At 38.3% G+C, this 20,517-nt stretch overlaps 1 protein-coding gene across 1 annotated transcript; it reads left to right on the forward strand.

Moving 5' to 3' along the window:
* Positions 1-19,946, forward strand: myofl (myoferlin like; the record flags this gene model as incomplete). Its single annotated transcript, XM_079248474.1, has 53 exons — positions 1-88; positions 424-479; positions 552-643; positions 3,492-3,600; positions 3,887-3,983; positions 4,204-4,373; positions 4,754-4,882; positions 5,260-5,322; positions 5,401-5,451; positions 5,572-5,602; positions 5,704-5,819; positions 6,473-6,599; positions 6,703-6,806; positions 6,897-6,965; positions 7,046-7,089; positions 7,174-7,256; positions 8,108-8,232; positions 8,357-8,470; positions 8,738-8,915; positions 9,027-9,151; positions 9,265-9,374; positions 9,528-9,720; positions 9,814-9,969; positions 10,101-10,232; positions 10,328-10,491; positions 11,710-11,824; positions 12,362-12,464; positions 12,572-12,711; positions 12,791-12,955; positions 13,196-13,283; positions 13,468-13,545; positions 13,667-13,848; positions 13,987-14,145; positions 14,236-14,337; positions 14,560-14,721; positions 14,965-15,130; positions 15,223-15,293; positions 15,387-15,401; positions 15,478-15,576; positions 15,673-15,801; positions 16,527-16,682; positions 16,819-16,910; positions 17,078-17,248; positions 17,370-17,518; positions 17,669-17,808; positions 17,917-18,005; positions 18,089-18,184; positions 18,272-18,413; positions 18,549-18,648; positions 18,769-18,962; positions 19,048-19,157; positions 19,256-19,403; positions 19,590-19,946. 53 exons carry the CDS (start codon positions 1-3, stop codon positions 19,626-19,628), a joined length of 6,126 nt encoding a protein of 2,041 aa, XP_079104600.1. The 3' UTR covers positions 19,629-19,946.
* Between the last annotated feature and the right edge of the window lie 571 nt (positions 19,947-20,517).

Below are 20,517 nucleotides of genomic sequence, written 5' to 3' on the forward strand. Positions count from 1 at the left end.
ATGTTGCGGGTCATTGTTCAGTCCGCCAGTGGGATCCCCAAAAAGAAACTGGGAAATCCAGATCCAATAGCAGCTATTGTCTTTAGAGGTGAGGAATCTCATTGGTATTGTTTTTCTCTTGAATTATTATCCCTCAGTAAACTGTTCTTAAAGCCTATTTTTCTCTCTTAGATTTGTTGATGTATGCTTTTTCCTTTTGCTATTAAACTGTCAGCATTGTTTTAAATAAATTTGAGGTTTGAAAAGGACTTAATTTTTTGGTAATGATTCACAAAACTACTACATCCTTATAAGGTCAGAGTAACCCAGCGTTCCCACAGAACTTTAAAAAAAAAAATAAAAAAATAGTTAGGCTTTTTGTTGTTGTTATTTTTAAAGCACAAGTTTAATAATACCATCAACAAATGTATTTTATGCTTACAGGTGAAAAGAAGAAAACCAAAGCAGTTGACAATGAGTTGAATCCCGTTTGGAATGAAGTAAGAAACGATGCTGAATTAAATGTATGAAATGATGAATCCGCTGATTAAATGAGCTCGTCTGGATTGCAGGTCCTTGAATTTGATCTGAAAGGCTCTCCTTTGGATGCATCTTCATTCATTGACGTGGTTGTAAAAGACTATGAAACAATTGGAAAAGATAAGTATGTGTATGAAATATTGTTATATTTGCCAATGCCATATTGCAATTGTGTAACTAAGTAGTGTTGAGTAATTTGTTAAAAAATGATAGAAACACAGTTAAACGATACATTTTGTGAAATTATTTCATACCTGACCCATGTCCTAGTACAACTAGTATTAGTTAGTATTGTGTCCCAGTGTTACCATAGTATATATACAAAAGCTACAATAGCATAGCTATACAAAAGTGATAATTTCATCCTAATGTTATCTTTGTGGAGGAAAAAAAAAAAGCATAAAGTAAACAAAAACCCAAAGTATAGCGGGTGGAGAAAAATCTCATCTACCTTTAATCTCCTTAGATGAGAGATTATAATCTGTGAAAGTGCTTGTTTCACTTCCAGCTGCACTAATAGTATCCAAATCCCAACTTCTATTCATGCAGATTGTGTAGATGAAAATAATTATCACAGTCGTTTCTCAATGACAGCACTTGCATGTTGAAACTGATCTCTTCAGCATAAACTGTTACCAAGTTAAGACTTGCTGCGTAAGAAGAGAAGTGCTTTGTTTCTATCATAAAAAGTGCTGCAGCTGTTTCAGGAATTTTGCCTTAAATGGAAATACAAGCCACTCTATTATAACACTCCCCTTCTCAAATCCAGACATCGATATACAATATTAGTTATTGCTCTGCTTAATTTCCTGCTTTACTGAATTTGATCCTGAAGTGGAGGTCAGAGGATTGACCAAGTAATAACATTTCCACTGAGTCACAATACAGTTTTTTCAGCGTGGTATAAGGAGGTGGGGGTGAAAGAGGAGGAGGGTTTGACTCAGTCCCACATGCACTTGAAAGATTTTCCATAATCACTTAGCTACGCATGAGAGAGGTGAATAATAGAACTGCGCTGGTTTGTTATTGGCCTATGTGTATTACTGCACTTCAGCCAGTAATGAAATTCATACGGAGTGCGATTCTGGAAACAGGTTTGGAAGTTTAGGCAAACCCTGATTGCCAACTCTGATCCAAATCTAAAAACCAGGAAAATCAGGAAAAGGAATGTGGCTCAGAGTTAAAAAAAAAAAAAAGGGGTATTTAAAGGCTCAATCAATCAAGCAGTGCTGACTGGAAAATTCTTAGAGAAAACTATTTTTAGTTGTTTTATTCTACAAACATGAGTTGAAAATTTACACGTTTGCAGTGAAAAAGTACTATTAAGGCAAGAAAACAATCCTGCTGAAGTCAACTGTGGTAGGACTGAGCCAGTTCTCGTGTTGCTTATTTGAGATGGCCTTTTCTCCTTCCTCATAAACCAGTCACAGAGCTTGTGGTACATGCCTGTGGTTCGTTTATTGTTAAGGTTTTTCAGGGTTTTTTTCCTTTCCCAAGCAGCTGGCACAGCAAACCATACTGTGTCATGCACTCAGAAATCCTGCTACTTTTGCCAAAACTGGGAATTGACTATTGGTGTCAGGATGTGATGTTTCTTGTTCTCTTTAGTTGTAGTTTCCTGTTTTATGTTGTGGTTTTCCCTGTTTTGTTCCCTCATGCCTGGTTTCCTGTTTTGCTTTCGCATTCACAGATTTTACCTGGATCCAATGAGCTGATGCATTTCACCTGAGTCTCATTTTTGTTTGTGTGTGTGTGTATATATATATATATATATATATATATATATATATATATATATGTTTGTGTATATATACATGTGTATATATGTATGTGTATATACACATATATATATAGAGACCATATATATATATATATATATATATATATATATATATATATATATATATATATATATATATATGGTCTCTGTTCCATTTGCTGGATCATTGCGTAAGTTCAGTTAGCCTCCTGTGCCCTCTGCCTTTCAGTTCCTAGATTAAAACCTCTTCTGCGTCTCTGGCTCCCGTCTCCTGCATTTGGCTCCACACCTCTACCACCACCATTTATGACAGTTGGTACATGAAATCACTGGTATGACTTTAGAAAAAGCCCATTATGGTGCAATACTTTATGATTATTAACCAAGGTTTCAAAACTTCTGCTTTCTAAACAATTCAATTCAATTCAACTTTATTTATATAGCGTCAAATCACGGCAATGCCATCTCAAGACGCTTTACAAACAGAGGGGAAAACATAATGAAGGCCAATTCATAACAGCCTATATAAGGAAACCAACAGATTGAGTTGAGTCCAACTCAATCTCCCATCCTGAGCAAGCACACTGGCAACAGTGGGAAGGAAAAAACTCCCTTTTAACAGGAAGGAAACCTCCGGCAGAACCCGGCTCAGGACAGGCAGCCATCTGCCTCTGCTGTGTGGGGGGAAGAGGACAGAAAGACAACAGACAACAGGAACTGCTACTCCCGGCCAGGGAGACCTGCTGAGACAGGAGACATACATGTTAATGATGCAACACTGTTATGGGGGGGGGTAAAAGAAAGAGATAAAGAGAAAAAGAAAGAAGCTCAGTGTATCAGGAAATGTCCCTCAGCAGTCTAAACCTATAGCAGCATAACTAAGGGATGCTAACCATCCCTAGCTATAGGACTTATCAAAAAGATAAGTCTTCAGCCTAGTCTTAAAGGTGGGGAGGGTGTCTGCTTCCCTAACACTAACTGGGAGCTTAAACAAACTGACAGTTACTGTTTATAAGAGTATTGAATTTAGGAAGTGTATTCATCACCGTACCGAAAGAGCTGTAGGTGGTTGACAGCCTTTTCTAATCCTTCTTCCAGTTTCCTCGTATGGCAAATGTTGATCATTAATTGTGGAGATCAGCTGGAGACACCATTTCTCTCATAATATTTAGCGATATTTGCCAAATAAAAATGTCATGTGATTGCTTTTCAGGCTTATTGGTACTGCCAAAATCTCATTGAAAGACTTGGCCAGTGGTCAGGTGAAGTCCCTTCCATTCAAGAATGTGCCTTTGCTCAATGAAAAGCAGCAACCTGTTGGGGTAAACACATTAAGTTAACAGCCTGATCCTTCACAAACTCTGTGCATTTATAAACTACCAGCCAAAAGTTAGGACACACTTTCCCATTGGATTTGATGGAAATGTGTCTAAACTTTTGACTGGTTCTGTATATATAATACTTTTACAATACCTTTTGTACTTTTTAAATCTGGATAAGGAATTAAATGTTTTGTTGAGCCTTTGTTTGGTATTAGACATGTAGAATATAAGTAGTAACTTAATTATTATGTATTTAAATATACACATATTTTGCATTATTTTGCAGGCAACCATTAATTTGCTCATTGGGTATGAGACACCTGCCAGCACCACAGCAAACCTTAATGATCAGTCTGGTGGTGATTTGACTCAAGTGGTTCCTGGTAAGAACACTATAGCAAACCATAAGAAAATGCCCTCTCCATTCTAGTAGTCAGCAAACTGCTTCCTGTCCTCCTCTGGTGCTCTCCAGGTCAAAAGGAGGGCAATCAAAAGATGAATAGTTGTGTCTAATATTTTATTCCTCATTAAAAAATTAGACAGATTATTGCTCTTTACTGTTAAGATATCACCACAACGCAGGTTCTTTCTGGTCAACTATAGGAGGCAGTGAGGAAGGTGATGAGGGGGATGAAAACATGGAGGAAGGAGGTCTGGCTGGAAGTCCAGGAGGCCCCACTTTGCCAAACCAACCTCGGAAACCAAGCCAAAAACCATTCTGTCTCAGCCGAAAGAGGCACAGAGCTCTGGCCAATAAGCCTCAAGATTTCCAGGTATTGTTTCAAGTTCTGATTACTCTTCCTGAAACACCACAAGCACTAATTAAGGAGGGAACTGTGACTGTTTATACCATGAGTGATAACAGGCTTTGTCAGCACCCAAGGCTGTGCCACGGAGTAGTGAATCATAATATTTATACATCGTGTCAGTCAGATATTTGCAACAACTCAGTTATTCTGGCCCGCGTCAAGTAAACATTTTCATTCACTTGGTTAGGAAGCAGATTGTTAAAGCCAGTCTGTAGAGATATATTTTCCTCATTTATTTTTCTTCATCCTCCATTTGTGTGAATATTTTCATGAAAATGTGTGTGTCTGTGTGTGTACACATATACTGACTGGTCAAATGTCTCATTAATGCTTGTAATGCCCAGATCCGTATTCGGGTTATTGAAGGTCGACAACTGCCTGGCAACAACATCAAGCCAGTGGTGAAAGTGCATGTTTGCGGACAAACCCACAGAACTAGGATTAGGAGAGGGAACAACCCATTCTTTGATGAGGTAATGAGTTTATCAAGATTAACATGCTCATCATGTGTGAAATCTATCACTTTTTCCATTTTTTCCCTTTCTCTATGCTTTTGTCTTTTTTTTTTTTTTTTTTTTTTACCCCCATACTATTCCTACAATCTCCTGAAGGAAGTATTTCTCTCTCTATCAGCAGAGGTGATATTTCAGCTTGGCAGTTGCCTTCTTTGGAAGTCAAAGCCAGTATTTTCATCTCTCTCTTGCACTTAACTCCTCTCATAAGCATTTCTCTTTCTCAACTTTTTCTAAAAAGTAAGAATCTCAGCTTAAAAGTGCCTAAGACATCGAACTTAATGTACATTTGTTGACCATGGATAAATTAGTCACTTTGTCTTTTTTTTGTCACTCAGATGTTTTACTACAATGTTAACATGCTCCCTTCAGAGCTGTTTGATGAAAGCATTAGCCTTCGAGTGAGTATCGATCACTTTGCATTATAATGCCAACAGTGTTCTTTTTTCTGTCACTTAGTCTTGTCTCTTCTTTCGAAGGTTTTTGACTCCTTCTCCCTCAGATCAGACAGTCTGATTGGAGAGTTTAAGGTATGTCCATTTGAGCAAACCTGTTAAATATGTGTAATTTATTTGTTTAGTTAATGTAATTGTACCTTTTATTATTATCATCATTAGTTGACATGTTTGAATTTATGTTTTGATACCTAGCTGGATGTTGGCTACATCTACGATGAACCTGGTCAGTTTTTCAAAGTGTAATGTAGTTTGTCATAATCTAAGTTGTCTTAATGTAGAATGTATTTATATTTTGTTTTCAACAATTTTTTATCCTTTCTCCAGGTCATGCCATAGTGAGGAAGTGGCTCCTCCTGAGTGAACTTGATAACTCCAACATGGGGGCCAGGGGATACCTTAAAGTCAGCATAATCATTGTTGGCACTGGAGATGAGCCACCGGTACGAGTACTTTCTTCCTTTCTAATTTAGGTCTGGAGAGCGAATTCTGCTAAATAAAAAGCTACAGAGCATCAAATTATAACTGGATTTCATATAAACAGAACTTTGTTGTCATTGAGCACAACAGAAATAAGTTTTATTCCTTCCAATCAGGTCATGCATACAAGAAAAGATTGTTATTCAAAAGAGCAGGATGAAGTCATTTGATTCAGTTTGAAGGACATAATGTGGGAACAGCTTAGACATAAGAAGTATGTCTTTCACAGTAAAGCCATGACACAGAAATGACACGGCTAAGCAAAGCTCAAGAATCAAGGGCAGAGTACAAACAAAGCAAACATTCTCATTGCAAGTCCAATCTTGTAGGTCCAACTCCTCTTGGTCCATATATCTGCCTCTTGGGATTGCTCTGATGTCCACTTTCCTCCAAGAATCAAGGAGTAAATGAGTACAAGTATGGTCATTTGGTTTTGTATGGTTTTAAAAGGGTCCATGGATGGGTAGATAACTACTTCATCCTCAAAATAAATGAAGTTTAGGCATCTCACCTCAGTAAATTCAGGAATTAGCGCCAAGGGGATGAATTGTTTCTGGGCCTCAGAGCATTTTTGAAACATTCCTTTTGAAAAAGTCTCATTTTACTTTTGGGGCAGACTGAGAAAAGAGAGTTACGTGAAGAATTGGATAACATTGAGAGTAATCTTTTGGTGCCAGCTGGTGTCACAATGCGATGGGCCACTCTGAGTCTTAAAGTGTATCGTGCAGAGGACATGCCTCAAAGTAAGTGATGAATACCTTCATAGATTCCTGCACATGTTACAGTAATATGCAGTCGAATTCATTCAAACGCAACCTCGTGTTTAAAAGGAACTCTGTGTTGCAGTGGATGATGCCTTTGTTCAGACTGTAAAGCAAATTTTTGGAGGCGAGGGAGATAAAAAGAACTTGGTTGATCCATATCTGGAAGTCAGCTTTGCTGGAAAGAAGGTATTGTATGTTTGATAAAAAGATGAAAAGAAATGTTTTATCTTCTCTTTTAATACCGTTCATTTCAATCATTCCATCTGTTATTTTTAGCTATGCACCAGGATAATAGAGAAAAATGCAAATCCAGAGTGGAATCAAGTCCTCAACCTCCAAGTCAAAGTAAGAAAAATGCATATAATAAAATAACACATTAACTTTAATTAAAAAGACCACAGCGCAAATTATCTCTGCCTTTATAGTTTCCATCCATGTGCGAACACATCAAGTTGACCATGTATGACTGGTAAGCTCTGATACTCACTCAAAGGCATCCTCCCATATGCCAATATCACAGACTGTATTTGACAGGCCTGTTTTCATTTGGCAGGGACCGTCTAACCAAGGATGATGCCATAGGAACTACATATTTGAACCTAAGCAAAATGTCTTATTCTGGTGGGGAGATTGAAGGTAATAATGAAATTGTCCATTTATTCTTATGAACTGCTTTAAAACTATAATTTGCAATGTAGTGTTTAATATATGACTGTTTATTTAATTTGAAACAGACACACAAGCTGATTCTCCCAACACAGTCGCTGAATGTACGTATAAAATGGTCATTTCTGTATTTTTCACATTTTGCAATAAATATATGACTGTTAAAAAGTATAACTTTTTAAACTTGTCTGATTACATTGTAATGTCAGGACAGATTGAATTGTCGATATTAGCACAGAAGCAGATTGTAAATGGTAAATGGACTTGTACTTCTATAGCGCTTTTCTAGGCATGCAGACCACTCAGAGCGCTTTACACTACTTGTCACATTCACCCTTTCATACACACACTCATACCCTGATAGGCACATTGGGGGGCAGCTTGGGGTTCAGTGTCTTGCCCTAGGACACTTCGGCCAGTTAGGGGAAGCCTGGAATCGATCCCCCAACTTTTCCAGTTGAAGGACAACTGCTCTTCCTCCTGACCTAATAGGACATATACCATTGTCTTGTGGTTTAAAGTCTAGCAACATTATATCACCATAACAACTTCAGGCTTTCTGTTTTGTTTCCCTAAATGTAAATAGAAAATTACTTCATGGCCCTGAAACTTTTATGCCAACAGAAAAAAATAGGAGAAGTTCATATGGTTTGCCCTTTTGGCCAATATAGGTATTTTTTTCTTAACTTTTTGTTATGAGACTCAGATGACAGAGTGGATATTTGAACTCATGACTATTTAAAACCCCATCTTTTTTATTCATCTTTACCTTTTATTTCATAAGCAAGGTGGGTCATAAACAGAATAACTGTGTGTTGCAGTAAGCACTGCTCCATCAGAGGTTGGTTTTCTCCCAGCTTTCGGGCCTTGCTATGTCAATCTGTATGGAAGTCCAAGAGAGTTCACTGGCCTGCCGGACCCATTTGATGAACTCAACAGTGGAAATGTATGTCTGACTGAGTTCATTTCTGAGTGTTGAACACTGCATAAACATAAAAACTTTATCTTGTTTTTTTTTTTTTATTAATATTTTATGTAAATGAGGTCTTCTGCAATATATCCTGTCCTAGGGAGAAGGAGTTGCCTACAGGGGGAGGGTTCTTGTGGAACTGTCCACTCAGTTGGATGGGAAAGCTGATAAAAATGTGGAGGACATCTCCAGTGATGACATCCTGGTAGCACAGGTAAAAACTAAATGATGTCAGCCTGTAATTACTCCAACTTTCTAGAGAGTTTCTAGATAATGATGATATAATGATATTCTCTTTACAATTTTTTGTGTTATGCATTTGGATTTAAATGAACTTTCCTACAACAAACAACTTATTTCACAAGATTAAAAAAAGCATCATAAAGAAAAAACTAAACATTTTAATAAAGAGTTTTAACAAGTGAAACAACATTCTTGCTTTAACTTCTAACACTCCCACATCTTTTTTAATTTGGTTCAGAGATTCCAGCGGAGGAGGAGGTACTCTCTGTGCGCTGTTTTCCACAGCGCATGCATGCTCCAAGAGCCAGGTGAACCAGTCCAGTTTGAGGTCAGCATTGGTAATTATGGTAATAAGCTGGATTCTACCTGCAAACCCCTGGCGTCCACAACCCAGTACAGCTTTGCTGTGTTTGATGGTACGAAACAACCAGAAAACCTCTCTAACGGCGTAGAAAACACTGCTGTCCCAGTATGACAAAACACACAATATCTAGTATAAGTACTATAATTAGTACCAATCTCCACAGGTAATCACTACTATTACCTACCCTGGGCTGACACCAAGCCTGTGGTGATCCTCACGTCATACTGGGAGGACATCGGACACCGCCTGGACGCTGTCAATGTTCTCCTATTCATTGCCGACCGATTGGTGAGACACTTTTCCATAAGTCACTGTGGCACATCAACACAATGTGCATCTAAATGTTGTGTTGCTGCTTAGGTTGGACTCCTTTTTTATTTTTACTTGGGATTCATTTCTAGGAGTCCCACCTTACTTCTTTAAAGACAGCCATCTTGGCCAAGGTGCCTGAGACACATCTGGCAGAGATCTGGCTCAAACTCATCAACCACATGATTGAGGACCTGGACAGGTAACATAAGACCAGTCCAATCCTGCACTAGAACTGTGGGCCTGTGGAGCGATGCTGAAGTGTGTCTTATCAGCAGTTATTAACTGCACGTTTGTGCTGTCAGTTCTGACACATTTACGGGGTGGCTGTTTTGGTTTAATTCTGTTGCTTTAGTTTACAGCTTCCCGCTCCGGAAGGTCAGCCAAATATTACAGCTCTGGATCTTCAGATAAAAAGTCTACGTGACGCTGCTGCGGCCAGTATCAAACAAGTGGCCATTCGCCTGAAACAAGAGGCCACGGATGTCAAGTCTACTGTCGGTGACGTTGAAGAGTGGTTGGAACGAATAAAACAGCTTGCAGAAGAGGTTCATGATGCTATTACACCAAATTAATTAGAATTTCATTTAAAAAAAAGACACGATTAAGCCTCTATCATGTATTTTAAATGTCTCCATCAGCCCCAGAACAGTATGCCAGATGTGATTATTTGGATGTTGAGAGGAGAGAAGAGGGTGGCTTATGCTCGTGTTCCAGCCAACCAGATCATGTTCTCCACCTTTAGTGAACAGGCCTGTGGGAAATACTGCGGAAAAACCCAGACCATCTTCATGCAGGTACAGAACAATCAGCCTACAATAACGGGATTCCTCTAATACAATACATGCACCTTTAAAAATATACAAATTTACACACCAATCTGTCATATATTCTTATATTTCATTTCAAATATTTCTTGCTTTGTCAGTACCCTATGGACAAAAACAAAGGTGTGAAGATCCCCGTTCAGCTGCGGGTCAACATGTGGCTTGGTCTATCTGCTCATGAGAAGAAGTTTAACAGCTTCTCAGAGGGAAACTTCAGTGTGTATGCTGAAATGGTACAGCTGTGACTCAAAACACTGAAAAAAATTATATACACCTTTTTGACTGTAAAGATAGCCCGCATAACCACACACTTGTTTTTGCACTGCAGTATGAGAACCAGGCTCAGGTGTTTGGGAAGTGGGGAACAACCGGTCTGGTTGGTCGCCACAAGTTTTCTGATGTGACTGGAAAGGTGAAACTGAAGCAAGAGCGCTTTCTGCCTCCACGTGGATGGGAATGGGAGGGAGACTGGTTTGTTGACCCCGAGCGATGGTAAGTTTAAAAACTTTTTTTTTAATCAACCACAACTGAATGCAATCACACAGACTTTTTCAGATTCTGTGTTTACACAGTGTCAAGTGCAGGCATCCTGTTATTGCTCTACAGCTGGATACAACGTTGAATTCTGTTCATACTAAGCATCTGTTTAGGGGTAATACTCAACAAGCTGTTTTTCCCGGGAAAGTACATGAAGAAGCCATAAACGCTGTGCTTAATTTATTCCAGTGAAAGATAATAAGCAATAAACCTGAAAATGTCACAGAAGTGTTGATATGTATTACTTTATTGTTTATTATATTTCAGTAGCAAGTTCTAAATATAAATTAGGCAAAATGTCACTGATGTCAGTTTCAAAACTAGAAGCACTTTGACTTTTGTCAAGGCATTGGAATTTTTTTTCCCAGTGATTGTGGGCATTTGTTTTAAAATAAGAAGCAAAATTATCCTTATTGCCACTAAAAAATTATTTTAAAAAATCCCTGAATCTATGTGGTGATTTGGATACCCTAGAAAATCTAATCATGTGTTTCTTATTCCATTTTTCATTTTTCATAAAAATGTAATAAAAATCTGGTGATTACATTTTGAATTATGTTGCTAACAGACAGACAGGCAGACATTATCAACGCCACTGACTTGGCAAAGGTAACAAAAAGAGTACCAATGCATCCTGAATATACAATCTATGATCCTACCACGCAACTTTATTGAACATAGCTATCCATTTGAGATGAGGTTACATTGCAGCGTCTCTCACACACACTCTCCAAAATCTCTCCAGACTTCTCTACTTTTGTTGCACCTGTAACCTTTTAATTTTTGTAAAAGAAAAAAAGGTGTAATTGTAGATAAACAGCAATTTGTTATTGTTGGTACAACTAGTGAGGTTTTATTCTATATGTGAACATAAACAGCTAATGGTACAAAGCTCAGCACAAAACCTTAGAATGACCACAATTACAGGATATGGATAGGAATTCATGCACCAGCCAGTTTGGAATTTGTGCACCAGCCAGTTTTTTGGTTTAAGGAAGTCTCCTTCCCTCCCTTTGTCTCCCTCTGAAGTGCATAAATTCTCCCATCACGGCTCATGTAAATAATCTTTGTGATACATTTCTTCCTGAGCTGCCACAATCTGTTTATCGTAGCTTTGCATAGCTTGTGTCTGAGTCACAGAGTTGCTCATTAACTTACTGTTGCATTATTCAGTCTGTTGACAGAAGCAGATGCAGGCCACACCGAGTTCACTGATGAAGTTTTTCAGATTGAAACACGGTTTCCTGGTGGGGAGTGGAAGTCTGCAGCAGAGCCCTTCACAGACGTAGTAAGATTAAGTCGTCTCAATCACACTGAAAATCCCACATATATGTCTTTTTGGAAGACTAGTGAAACACTAGATTGATAAGAGGACGAAGCCTTCTCATATCATTGGCATCCTCTGGTCTTCATTGCATACAACTGGTGAATCAGTTTGTGGTTGTCTTTTGTCTATTTTGTGACCTTTAGGAAGGTGACCAGATTTGTTTATGCTATGATATATAGCTTTCCTTAAGAGTTCTTCTAGGGTTTATGACTTCAGACTGAGTGCTCAACCTGAGCAACAGCCCCACATATTCATCAGACTGCTCTTCCTAATATACCTTTATAAATAATAGAGATTAGTCATTGATCAATAGCACCTCTTCCCATAATTTTTAAGCATTTTTAAAAAAAAAAATCTGTCAGCTTGCTGATTCATTATTTCTCATAGCAATATGATCATTCTCAATGATGAACTTTTAGATTTTCAGTTTAAAAGATGCAGAACCCACTTACCACTTGTTTTCTAACTCACCTATGAGCACCAATGTGTGTTGTGTAGAATGGAGAAAAAGCTCCAAGTCCAGGAGAGTTTGAATGTCCTCCTGGATGGACCTGGGAGGATGACTGGAGCTTTGACAGCAACAGAGCTGTAGACGAGAGGGGTAATGTGAACATACAAATAAAATTCTCTCCCTCATAGGAAATTCCTCTTTTTTCTTGATCTATCCTAACTTTAGTCTAACTATGTCTGTTTGTCTTTTCACAATAGGTTGGGAATATGGTGTCATAATCCCCCCTGATGATAAACCCAAATCATGGGTCGCAGCAGAGAAGATGTACCATGTCCACCGCAGGAAGAGACTCATAAGACCAAGGAGAAGGATATCTGACAAAGTGACTGCCGTTGAGGTGAGAAAGAGATTCATAAGAAAGAAAACATGAGCACAAGTTTTCTCTTTAGTTCTTATTATTTTTTTTTCTTTTTTAGAGAAGAGAACCAGGGGAAGGATGGGAATACGCTTCCCTGATTGGCTGGAAGTTTCACAGAAAGGAGCGCTCCTCCGACACATTCCGCCGCCGTCGCTGGAGACGGAAGATGGTCCCATCGGACTGCATTGGGTCCTCTGCCATCTTCAGACTGGAGGGAGCTTTAGTGGGTGTTGCTAAACTGTTCTAACTGATATTGCTAAATATGTGCCAAACAAAGGAATCGTCATAGCAACATGAGCTTCTTTATGCCTTCTGACTCACATCCTCTCTTTATTTTCTGATATGTGCCTGTTCCTGTCAGTGGTTGAGAAATTACCCAGGAAGTTTATTTCAGCTTCAAAGTTTGCTCAGATTTCTCAAAAAAATGTGCATTTTAGTTCTTTGGCTTGTGATTTTCCAACAGGGAGTTGATGTTGATGAGAAGGCCAGTAAAACGGATGCAGCCAAACTATTTGGTGCCAACACACCCACTGTTTCCTGCCACTTTAACCGTAAGTCGCTGGGTCAGATAAAATTCATTCCTGGATACTGATACAAATGAAAGGCTCTTTAAACACTTCCTGATTAAGCATAAGGAAAGATAACATGGATATCATCAAGTCTGTAAATACCCGTGCGTGTGCATGCTATTTTAGATTCAGTTTTCCATGTTGATGAAAAATCTTCTCCCTTCAGGTTCTTGTATGTACCACCTGAGAGTGTACATTTATCAAGCGAGAAATCTCTGTGCAATGGACAAAGACAGCTTCTCAGGTAAAACAATCTCACCACAAGCTGGCTAAATCCAAGGAGCATGAAGTGAATTAACTGAAGCGATTTGTGATGCATGATTGAACCGAACTAAATGAGGCACTGATGCCCTGGTTTCCTGCAGATCCCTATGTCCACGTGTCATTTCTGCACATGAGTAAAACCACAGAAGTCATGAGAACCACACTGAACCCCACATGGGACCAGACTCTCATTTTTGAGGATATTGAAATCTATGGAGAGTCTCAGACTATTGCCTGCAACCCACCTGATGTTGTCTTAGAGCTGTATGACAGTGATCAAGTGGTATGTTATGCATTTATTCAACCAATTTTCTGATAGAAGTACATGATAATGCAAAAACTGAATGAAAGGAAAATATGGTAATCAGAAGCCATGGCGGATCGATGGTCATCAAGTCTGTGGCATCATTCTCTTATTTAGGGTAAAGATGAACCCATGGGTCGCTGCACATGTCCTCCTGTGGTAAAGCTAAACCCCAGAGTGGCTGTCAGTACAAAACTGCTGTGGTACCCAGTCACCAAAAAGGGTCGCAGTGCCGGGGAGGTGCTGATGGCTGCTGAGCTCCTACTAAAAGATAAGGTACAAATAAAGTAATCACTAAAATGTGATGCAATATAATGGATTTTAACTTTATGAAGCTGAATAGTGTTGGTTACTTTTGGTCTACAGATTAATGATGGTGATATGCCTCTGGTGCCTCCTCGACGAGGGGAGAAACTATACATGGTTCCTCAGGGAATCAGGCCGGTAGTGCAACTAACTGCGATTGAGGTACGCTATGAGGTCATTCAGCTCATCTGCCAGCCCTTCAAACTTTCTTTTCTCTTAACATGCTGAAACATGACCAACCCAACCCAAGACCAAAATATGCTTGTGTTTCTTACCCATAACAACTTTGTTAACTCTTTGCTTCACTCATGGTTACCAGGCTGGCCTCTTAACCTGCCCATGGTAGTGTTCTTCAGATATATTAATTATCTGATCTAACTTCAGATCTTGACTTGGGGCTTGAGGAACATGAAGACTTTCCAGTTGGCCACAGTGACCTCCCCAAGTCTGATAGTGGAATGTGGTGGTGAGATTGTTCAAACTGCTGTGATCAAAAACTTCAAAAAGAATCCAAACTTCCCTGGATCTGTGCTGCTCCTCAAAGTGGTATGAACCTCAAACTGTTTTATAAATTTGTTATTAATGATGATAAAAAATAAATGGCAGGGAAAGAGAGGTCTCAGTGGTGGAAAAATCTCAAATGAAGGTGGGCCAGGACTAAATATACATATTTACACCTGAAAGATGAAATTTTTTTTGCACATCAAACTGATTTTTCAATGATAATTTTCTCCGATTTTTCTTTCTTAATTTCTTTGTTGCATAATTGTCCCGCATCTGTCTACCTAGCTTCTTCCAAAAGAGGAAATGTACACTCCTCCCATCGTGCTGAAGGTAATCGACCACAGACCTTTTGGCAGAAAACCTGTGGTGGGCCAGTGCACCATCGACTGTCTGGAGAAGTTTCGCTGTGACCCGTTTCGTGTTAACAGTGACGTTTGCATGTCTGCCAGAGGTATCCACAGCACCTGCGTTGTCACTCAAAGGTTTATACATTCTCAACTATATACAGTCAAGATTTACTGTCATTCTCCATTAATTTAACAGTTGCAATGATAGCTTCTGCCCAGGAAGATGTTGTCATAGACATTGATGACAGAACCATCATAAAGACTGAGGTGATAAGAAAAAATAATTTCAAGAGTGCTTTTATTTATTTTCAAGTTTTAAAAAAATTGCTAATGAGTCTTTGTTTGCCCTCCACTTTGCAGCTTGAAGCAGAAAAGGTGAGAATTTTTCCTTTCACAGTCTACTAATATGCATCATCCCTTGGATGACTAACTTCACCATCATGTTGTGTAGGAGGAGGAGGCAGTAGACTGGTGGAGTAAGTTCTATGCGTCTATTGGAGACCAAGAAAAATGTGGGCCTTACCTAAAAAAGGGATACGATACCTTACAGGTGACATGATGCACAGACCGCAGGACAATGAGAGCTGAATTTATCAGTCTTTATTTGTGTTTTACAAACTAAATTATATAATTTCTCTGCTTTTAGGTTTACAACTCTGAACTGGAGGAGGTCCAAGAATTTCACGGTCTAACTGATTTCTGCAGCACTTTTAAGCTTCAGCGAGGAAAGACAGAAGATGAGGAGGACGATCCCTCAGTGGTGGGAGAGTTTAAGGTGAATAAGTGTGACTGTAACTCATTCAGACATTCGGCTGTTGAAACAGCAGCTGCCGCTGTGGATGCCTGACTACTTTCCTAGCCTCAGTTTGCCCTCTGGTGGAGAAGGATTTCACTTGAATTTAATGAACAGTTTACCAAATACAAGAGGTACAGAGTTTAGCTCTTGGAATATGGGTTCAAAGAGTACTCTATATTGACTGTAGCTTGTTTCACCATTGTCATCAATAATTACAATATTTGAGATTATGATGATCAGTTAGTAAATTGTATTTAGTTTTATTTGTGACAAATTAATCACATAATTGGTTAATTAATAAACAATTTGAAAATATTACAAAATAATTAATATTTCAATTACTTATTAACAAATGTCCAGAATAATGAATAAAATCTTGTACAGTAATGTGTTTCATATCGATATTAGAATATTAAAAATTTGATATACAGAATACATATATCCTACACATAAGAAATAATAATAAGAAAAAAAAAACATTGTAGCATCTTATTTATCAACTTTAGTAACAATTTAAATCTCCATTGTTATCCACATTTTGATAAGCCTATGCAATATTATCTATTCAGAGTTGCATCAATTTTTTCCTGATATTTTGTGTTGTTGATGGAAGAGTTTGACAGTTTTCTTAGTTACATCCCAGAGATTTCCATAGCTGGTTTTAAGAAGATGACCTCTTTAAACATTTTTTTTTGGTTGTTTAGGGCTCATTCAAGATTTATCCACTCTCTGATGACCCAGAGGTGCCAGCTCCACCTCGCCAGTTCAGAGAACTTCCTGAGAGTGGACCACAGGAGTGCCTGGTCAGAATACATGTGGTGCGGTGCATTGACCTGCAGCCTAAAGATACTAATGGAATGGTATGTTTCATATAAAGCTGCAAGTAGTCAGTCTCACTGGTTTGCTGATAATAAACTCCCTTCCAAATGTGACTTACAAGAGGCCAGTTTTGAAATGAAAATTCTTTCACTTAATTGCTCTTCCTGATCATTTCAGTGTGATCCATACATTAAGGTTGCACTTGGGAGGAAGACATTGGATGATCGAGATAACTACAGACCAAACACCCTAAATCCAGAGTTTGGAAGGTGACAAATGGATTTTTATTTGTTCTTTTTATATATATATATATATATATATATATATATATATATATATATATATATATATATATATATATATATATATATATAAAAATCTATAAGAATATGAAGCATCAGAGATATTTCATGATGTCTCCTTGGTTAATTCCCAGGATGTTTGAGCTGTCCTGCTTTCTGCCTCAAGACAAGGATCTGAAGATTGCTGTGTATGACTATGACTTACTGAGCAGAGATGAAAAAGTGGGTGAGACAGTCATCGATTTGGAGAACAGACTCCTGTCTCGTTTCAGGTCAAGCTGTGGCCTCCCCCAGACTTACTCTGTGTAAGTATGTGTGCATGCACGCTACGAGTCAAAAGTTTGGACACACTTTCCTGTTTAATCAAATTGAAAAATTGTGTCCAGACTTTGATGTATAGCCTCCATTGGTTCCATTTTCTTGCAGGTCAGGGATAAATCAGTGGAGAGATCAGCTGAAGCCTTCTCAGATCCTCCAGAATGTGGCCAAAGTGCAGGGTGACCCTCCTCCACACATAGAGGGAGATGGCTGCTCACTGACTTTCTCAGGAAAACTATATAACCTACAAGATTTTGGTACTACTATATATTTGATTCTCATTCATCTCATGTTTCCTGATTTAGATTTTGTCTTGCTACTGCTGGATATGATCTCAGTTGATTTTTCACTTCAGTAGAATATTAACCCCTTTTCCTGTGACAATTGAGATCTGCTGTGTTTTACAGAGGCAAACACTTTGATCCACCCACATTTAGGCCCAGCCAGAGAAAGGCTGGCCCTGCATGTACTCAGGCACCAGGGCTTGGTACCAGAACATGTGGAAACCAGAACGCTCTACAGCTCCCACCAACCAAATCTGTCTCAGGTTAAACAAAATAAAGAAAAACACTGATTCTACTTTTATTTAAAGGTAAAATATCAGTAACATGTGAATAACGTTGTTTATAAACATTATCCTTTTCCACAAATGCAGGGGCGAATTCAGATGTGGGTAGACATTTTCCCCAAGAGGCATGGTTTGCCTGGGCCCCCGTGTGATATCACTCCACGCAAAGCCAAGAAGTAAGAAACTAGTCACAAATTAATGTTCTAAAAGCCTTCTGAAATGTATCGGGTGAAAAAAGTTAATGATACCTTTGCTACAGGTATTTCTTGCGGGCCATCATTTGGAACACAACCGATGTCATTCTGGATGAGACAAGCATCACTGGAGAAAACATGAGTGACATCTATGTTAAAGGGTACATGACAGAAACTTGCCTTATTATTTAACAATGACTTCTGTACTTGCTAATAAAACAAACCTTTTGCATAATTGGAATTTTAAGTTGGATGCCAGGAATGGAGGAGGACAAGCAGAAGACTGATGTCCACTATAGGTCCCTGGATGGAGATGGAAATTTCAACTGGAGGTTCATCTTTGGGTTTGAATACCTGCCTGCTGAACAGTTGTGTGTTGTCTCAAGGAAAGTGAGTGAGGTCAAGGATCAGGAACAAAACATTAACTGATGGCTGTTGAAGCAAGAGTTTTTGTTGTTGTTTTTGTTGTTTTTCTTTGTGATGATGTGCTCTGGGGTAATAATCATGATTTCTATCATCTTGCAGGAGCATTTTTGGAATCTAGACAAAACGGAATTCAGGATTCCTCCTAAACTGATAATCCAGATATGGGACAATGACAAATTCTCACTGGATGACTACTTAGGTAAAGTGGTGTTCAGTGTGGTCTAACATACGCCATAGTCAGGCGATGAGAAAGCCTTAAAAGACAGGATATGGTAATGCATTCAAAAATATTTATCTTCTAGTAATATTTCTGTTATAGGATCTGTTGAACTGGATCTACTCAATCTGGTCCCCCCTGCCAAGACCCCAGAAAAGTGCAGCTTGAAAATGCTGCCAGGGATGATGGGATCTGTTTCCTCGAAGAAACCACTGGCCAACTCACTGTTCTCCCAGAAGTCTGTGCGAGGCTGGTGGCCATGTGCAATTGAACAGGATGGAAAACAAGCCCTGGGTGTATGTTTGTGGATGTCCTGAAAGCATAGTTCTCATTATATCTTTTTCCTTAAATACTATTACAAATGTTTTTGTTGCTTTACAGGGGAAAGTAGAGATGACACTAGAAATAGTGGAAGAGAAGGAGATGGAGGAAAGACCTGCTGGTAAAGGCAGAGATGAGCCCAACATGAATCCTAAACTGGACTCACCCAAGTAAGAATATTACTTTAAAAAAATTAAACAAAAGCAAAAAAATAAGAATTTTTTTTATGACTTTTAATGATGCATTCATTGCTGATTGTGTTCAACAGCCGACCTGACACATCATTCTTCTGGTTTACAAATCCTTGCAAGACTATGAAATTCATAGTGTGGCGCAGATTCAGGTGGATTTTTATTGGAGTGATTCTTCTTCTACTGGTGTTCCTGTTTTTGGGGATCTTGTTCTACTCCTTACCTGTAAGACTTCTTATTATTTTTATTTGATCTAAAATGTCTATAAGAAAGTTTAGTTCATCAAAACTGTGAGCATAGCAAATGAAATTTAAAACGGTTTTAAGTTTAATTTGCTGTTGTTGTCAAAGCAATTAGCTTATAAAGATATTTCAACTCAGCAACTAAGAAATCTTTTCTTTCTATCAACAGAATTACATCTCAATGAAGATTGTAAAGCCTTTCTCCTAAGATGGGGGCAGAGAAACTCTTCCTTCCTGCAGCAGTATCTAGTCTTGCACACAGTTGTCTCTCAAAAATATGCCAAACTTTGGTTTCTTATTTTACTGCCAGAACTACTTCTACTGTTTGCCTTGAACACATTTAAATGATTTCTTTTATGATCAAGTAAAAATTATGTAATGAATACATTTGTATACATTTTTTTTTATGAACAATCTGATTTTTGTTGTGAATTTAATGACAATGTTATGTTCTGTTAAAACTATACTTAGACTTTCTTTGCACTGAATTAAAAACATTGAGTAAAATTTACCATTCTATTTTAGTTGCACGAGCACAAGGTACATTAACAAAAGTTTTGTACATCAGCATGAACTTATTTTTATGTATATTTTATTTTCTGTAACAGTTTCTATAAATTTGTAACTGAATAACTGAAATTTAATTGAATAATGCATAAGAAATAAAGGGAGAAAAATCACTGTGTTTCTTAATATAAACTTGAAACATCTTGTAATGATCATCTATTTTCTGTTTACCCATTTTAATCCAAGCATCTACACATTACACGTATCAGATCTTGGTCTTTTAGGAAATTGGACTGAAAACATTTTTAAAAAAATCTGCTTTAAATGTTATGTCAATAGTTTGGACACACTTTGCCATTCGATTTAATGAGAAAGTGTGTCCAAACGTTTGACTGGTAGAGTAGTGAAGAGTTACAAAATCCTCCGCCTAAACCGTGAGCTATAATGAACTAAACTAGTTCGGGGGTTTTAAATAAAAAAATAAACCCCGAAGTACTTCACGACGGTAAATTGCTTTTTGACTAGGTTGCTAGGATACCAAACTAAGAGCCCGCCCATTTCCGGAAGAAAACAGGATTTGATTGGTCTCA

The sequence above is a fragment of the Telmatherina bonti genome (assembly GCF_933228915.1).
Source record: "Telmatherina bonti genome assembly, chromosome: 11".
In the NCBI taxonomy this organism is placed as follows: Eukaryota; Metazoa; Chordata; class Actinopteri; order Atheriniformes; family Telmatherinidae; genus Telmatherina; species Telmatherina bonti.